Source organism: Bidens hawaiensis, unplaced genomic scaffold, assembly GCF_021521415.1.
Source record: "Bidens hawaiensis isolate Kalapana, Puna unplaced genomic scaffold, B.hawaiensis_p1.1 tig00048890_1, whole genome shotgun sequence".
Taxonomy (NCBI): Eukaryota; Viridiplantae; Streptophyta; class Magnoliopsida; order Asterales; family Asteraceae; genus Bidens; species Bidens hawaiensis.
In genome coordinates, this window is record NW_027498733.1 from 90974 (window position 1) to 97011 (window position 6038).

The 6038-nt window shown below is 38.4% G+C and overlaps 1 protein-coding gene across 1 annotated transcript; it reads right to left on the reverse strand.

Moving 5' to 3' along the window:
- Nucleotides 1-2563: 2563 nt before the first annotated feature.
- Nucleotides 2564-3706, reverse strand: LOC143597700 (uncharacterized). The gene is made up of 2 exons (XM_077076123.1): nucleotides 3587-3706; nucleotides 2564-2839 (listed from the first exon to the last, which is right to left on the reverse strand). The coding sequence occupies exons 1-2, from the start codon at nucleotides 3704-3706 to the stop codon at nucleotides 2564-2566; spliced, it is 396 nt and encodes a 131-aa protein (XP_076932238.1).
- Nucleotides 3707-6038: the final 2332 nt, after the last annotated feature.

Consider the following 6038-nt stretch of genomic DNA (forward strand, 5'->3'; position numbering starts at 1 on the left):
GGGAAGTTAACGAACTAGAGTTACTTCGTTAGCGGAGAGTAACGAATTAGAAGTAATTCGTCAAGCTGATTCGCTAACGAACTAGCCTTAGTTCGTATCCAATTCGTTAAGGAGAAAGGTGAAGAACTAACTCCAATTCGTTAAGTAGTTCGTTAAGGAGGAACTAACGAATGAACCCCCAGTTCATTAAGGGTTCAGTTCGTTAAAGAACCAGTTCGTTATAAAAGTCAAATTCGTTATGAAAGATGAGGAACTAGATTAACGAATCAGCTAATGAAGGATGACGAATTAGAATGTGATCTGGATAGCGAATTAGAGTATGATCTGATAATGAGTTACACTTAATTCGTTATAGCAAATGAGATGGCGAATTAGATAATAATTTGAAATCCTAATGGAAATGTGATAAGCATAGAAATAAAATTTTTCCAAGCTGACCTGGCAGCTCGACCCCAGCGAGGACTCTACCCCTTGGACCCTGCTAGGGGCTGCCGCCCCTAGACCCCGCTGCCAGGGGCGCTGCCCCCGGACCCCCGTCCGTTGAGGGATATAATTCAACTAGAAATACAGTGAGTAGTGATAGTTAATTGATACATGTAATTATTATACAGTTAGCCGTGCACATCTCAAGAAGAGAATAACCATAAGCGGTGAACGTAACTGAGTTCAGGTGAGTTTCTAGCCCCATTCCTTGTTATATTTTCGGGGCTGTGTGCATACTCGATGTGAAGTGTGAATACACTTACCTTAAGTGGTAAGTGTATGCTATAATGTTTGATGTGAATATTTATGTATGTTATGAATGGATGTCTATTGGTGCGTGAACGATCTTCGGATATTGCATGCGTAGACAGGGAAGGTTAGTCGATGTGCGAACGATCTTCGGATATTGCGCGTACCGTCATTCGGGAATGATCCCCAAGTGTTTATTAGTGTTTATATAAATTTTATGATATAACTTGATTATTATATGAATGACGTGATGATATAGAGTGTGTTGTAGACAAGTAGAAGTAGTGTGTGATAGAAGTGGCAAGGGTCTAGTACGAGTGTTAGTGGCATGACGATAGTACGTGGTAGGGTAAGCCTATGCGTGACTTCATTATTAAAGTGGTAAAGTGGCATAACGTTATTCGTTATTAAAGTGGCATAAGTGGTAAGCTGTAGGGGTAATTAAGAGACTAAGCTGTAGGGGTAATTAAGTGGTTAAGTAGTAGCAGGTTAGACAGTGGATTATGTGTCTTCGGATACGCATATGTTGTGTGTAGTGGTTGTACGACAAGTTGCCTGATTAACTAGAACTCACTTAGCGTAACTGACTTTTAGTATGAACGCATGTGATTAGACCGAAGAGCTAGCATGAGGATGGCACATGGCATGGATCGAACAACTGGCATCTGAAGATGGAAGAAATTATGTTTTGGATATAATGTTTTGTGTTATGGTATCAAAGAAAAGATATAATGTTTTGTAACGAATGTTTTAAGTTAACGTTTCTGCAAAAGTTTTAATTAACTCTGATTGTAAGAACTGTGTTTATGAGTAAATCCGACGCTAAAGTAGGGTCACTGGGTACAGGGCCTTACAGGTATACACAATAAATTTTACTCCATAGAGATAGTGCCTCCATATCTTCAAAGCAAAGATTATGGCGCCTAACTCTAGATCGTGAGTTGTGTAATTCTTTTCGTGCACCTTGAGTTGACGAGAGGCATAAGCGATCACTTTCTTTCGTTGTATCAGTACGCATCCCAAACCGGAGGGAGACGCGTCGCTAAAGACAACAAAGTCCTCAGTACCTTCTGGCAAGGCCAGTATAGGTTCTTGGGTAAGCTTTTGTTTAAGTATATCAAATGCCTCTTGTTGTTTAGTTCCCCATTCATACTTGATGTTTTTGCGAGTCAAAGAAGTTAGGGGAACGGCTATACGAGAAAAGTTTTCTATGAACCTACGATAGTAGCCGGCCAATCCTATGAAACTTCGGATTTCGGTTGGCGACTTTGGGATCTCCCAATTAGAGATAGTTTCAATCTCAGCGGGGTCAACTTGAATACCATTGACGTTTATGATATATCCAAGAAATTTCACTTCGTGCAACCAGAACTCACATTTCGAGAACTCGGTGTACAACTTCTCGGTTCTAAGTATTTCAATTAAAGTTCGAAGATGGTTTTATGATCGACCTTAGACTTAGAATAATTGAGTATGTCGGCGATTAATACGATAAAAAATATATCTAAGCAAGGCTTGCAGATTCGATTCGTCATATCCATGAACGCGGTTGCCGCATTAGTGAGTCCAAATGGCAAAACGGTGAACTCATAATGTCCATACCTCGTTCGGAACGCGGTTTTCGGGATATCTTTGGATTAGACTTTGAGTTGATGGTAACTAGAACGAAGATCGATTTTTGAGAAATAGCTCGCTCTTGGAGTTGGTCGAAAAGATCGTCGATTCGAGGGAGTGGATATCGATTCTTGATGGTAACTTTATTTAAAGCTCGGTAGTCGATACACATGCGCATGGATCCATCTTTCTTCTTGAAGAATAGAATTGGCTCTCCCTATGGCGATAAACTTGGGCGAATGAATCCCTTCTTGCGTAACTCATCAAGTTGTTTCTTCAACTCCTTCAATTCAGTCGGTGCTAAACGATACAGAGCTTTGGCGATTGGAGCGGTACCGGGAATAAGATCGATCATAAACTCTACATCACGATCGGTAGGGATTCCAGGAAGTTCGTCAGGAAAAACATCGGCAAAATCGGAGACAATAGGTACGTCTTTTATCTCCTTCGGTTTGACTTCTTCAGTGACATAGGACATGAATGCTAAGCATCCCTGATTCAAAAATTTATTAGCCCTAATCATGGAAATTATGCTAACTTGGCCGACGTCTTTGTCCCCTTCAATTCGAATGGTTCATTTATCAGGGGCTCGAAGTTCGACAGTTTTGGTTGTGCAAATGATATGAGCATGGTTGTCAGATAACCAATCCATACCAAGTACAATGTCAAAAGCAGCAAGAGTCATTGGTAGCAATTTAATAGGCAGAATATAACCAGCTAACAAGATTTTTCGTTTTCTAGAGCTTTGGAGATTTTAACGGTTTCACCACTAGCGGTCTCGACGCTTAGAGTTTTATTTAGTTTTGTTAATGGTTTGTTTAATAGACTACAAAAACTATAATCTATGAAACTTAAGTTGTCACCAGAATCAAACAAAACCCTAGAATACGTGTCGTTAACTAGGAACGTACCGGTAATGATCTCAGGTATATCGGTCGCTTTTCGGGTATCGAGCATGAAGACTCTTGCATTGCCTTTCTTGGGTTGACCGCTTCCACCCGCACCACCAGTCGCGGGTTTGTTTTTAGGACATTCAAAGCTTAGATGCCCCCATTTCCTTGCAGTTGAAGCAAGTCATCGTCTATTTCCAGCAATCGGTCGCTGCGTGGCCGGGTTTGTGACACGATTCACAAACAGTTGTGGTTGAAGACGGAGAAAAACGGCATTAACCTTTGTGGTGCTTTTTTCATGTCTTGCATAGCAGAGAATTAAAATTGAATCCAGTTCGGTGTTGGTTTACGCCTTTTCCCTTGAATCGGGTGCTTCCTCCAGTCCTTCTTTGATCGTTGGTCGACGCGACCTTCTTGTCTTCCTCCTTATTGCGGACAAGGCCGCCCATGAGATATCCAGCTAACTCCATCGCGGAGTCGTTAGTTTGTGGGAGGTGTTACCTCACCATGTCGCGAATTTCTCGCGGCAATCCCCATATGTATCGGGTGACTTTGCTGGACTCAGGGTTAACCAGCTGGGGAACGAGTCGGCAGTACTCGTTAAATTTGGTATTATTTTCGCGGAGGTTAGTTCCTATGACCTTATGATTAAGAAATTTAGTTTGGATCTGGTTGGTTTCATGTATTGGACAAAACTTCAACATCATCATATCCTTGAACTCTTCCCATGACAGATTGTACAGCACTTGTCTTCCTTTACTCAAAATCAGTGTGTTCCACCATTCTAAAGCTTCGCTTTTGAACATTTGGGCGGAGTATTGTATCTTTTCTTGATCAGAACAATTTCTTATAATCACAATCGACTCCATTTCCTCGAGCCATCTTACGATTGTAATGGCGCCTTCGTCGCCGTAAAATTCTTTCGGTCCAAAGTATTTAAAGTCTTTGAATGAGTAACTACTGATTTTCATTTTCTTGAATTCTTGCTTCATATCACCATTAGCATTTGATTCGTGAACCCTCTCCTCAAAGTGAGACGGTTTCGGACGGGATTTGACGGACTTGCGAGAGGGTTCAACGGATTGGGAGTGCCTAGATTGAGATCTAGCTTCAGTTTCAGCCCTATCGGCTTCTTTTATCATTTGTTGAATTTGATTCATATATTTGTCGGGTATTTTCTCTTGTTGTTCTTTCTCTTGTTCTATCTCTTTTTCTTTTCTTTTGTCGGCTTCTTTTCGAGAAGTTTCAACATTGTTACTTTGTTGCGGCATTTTCTTATTCTTTTTCAACTTTTTCTTTTTAGCTGAAATTTTAAACGATATTCTTTTCTTAACACACATTTTATTCATTATTAAAACACTTATATATATATATATACCTATCCTTATTCTTAGGACGGTTGAACGCTGTCACACCCCGACCAAAGGCGACGGAACATGCCGAGTGCAACGGATTGCCCAAAACACAAGACACTATTAAAGTGACAATATTTAATCAACTCATTTATTTCATAAATCAATAAACAATCAAATAACTTGTTCATACAAAACAAATTGAAATGCAAGTAAACAAATATATATATTGCTCATTTTGCTAATATCCTAATAATCTTGATAACGTTTTTCGTCAAGTTCTCGAGTCAACCAAAATCAAACCTGTAACATTTCATAAAATAAAGTTTATCAACACAAAGGTTAGTGTGAAATTCATAAGTTTGAGCATATAAATATATAGTAAGAAAGTGCCACAAAACTCGTATACGAAACAATAAATAAAAGCAATAATTTGGATAAAATCGCTAATAGAAATACGTTAGCGACACCTAACTATAAGGGGATGCCAAATAGTCTGGGATTTTATAGTTATCGTTAATTGCATTACGTTAACGACACATTTCTATAAGGGGATGCCAAATAGACTAGGATTTTATATTTCCACCAACCAAAAGCGATAAACATATAGGCATATAATCAAAGAACACAAGTATGAAATGTCACCCTCAAAACAAAACATAGAAAACGGGGTATGAAAGTACTCACGTTCAAGTAATAAACTTGATCGGTAAAATGACGAGTAACCGGAGGGATGAGGTTGATCGAGCAAGGTCTAGGTGAAAGAAAAACTTGTATATGAAAGGTTGTCTAGGAAATCTTAAAATAAAATAAAGGAAAATAAATGCAAATAATTTAAAGTTGAAGGTTTAAAAATGTAAATATTTAAGAACTTATAATAATAACCCTTTAAAAGGTAAGTTTTCTCGAAACCGAGCTAAAGTATCTAACCTTAATATTTACTCAACCTATTTTAATTAATAAGGTGGGTAAAATGCAAGAATGCAAGTCCCTTTGGGATAAAGATACTAAAACGGGTTTTAACGAGTGTTTCGGGTTGTTGGTTCGGGTCTTGATAATTGGTCAAACCCAAAGTCAACTTTCCAAAATAATGAATGTTATGAGATAACTCAATAAAATTTAATAAGACTTAACCAAGTATGTAGTTCAATTGGTTTAGAACTAATAACGTCCGTTAAACGAGTGTTCGGTTTTGTCGGACCAAACTTTGTATAAGATCAAGTTGGATCCAACATTTCCAAGTACTTAAGAAAATAATTAAAACTAGTTTATAAAGTATTTTTGAAGATTTATACAAGTCTTGATAGCTAAAAACACACTTGTGTGTCTTAAGCGAGTGAAAATCGGTTTAGTTGGGTTTCGTTCGGTTTCCATCTCAAAATAAGTTCCTAGATGCTTTCCACATACCCAAATATCAAAGAACTTGTATAATAATTTATAAATGATGAAA

Coding starts and splice junctions, on each gene's coding strand:
- LOC143597700 (XM_077076123.1), bottom strand. CDS start 3,706: ATGGAGTTAGCTGGATATCTCATGGGCGGCCTTGTCCGCAATAAGGAG. Junction 2,840..3,586: donor CCCGATTCAAGGGAAAAGGC/GTAAACCAACAC, acceptor TTTTTGAATCAG/GGATGCTTAGCATTCATGTC.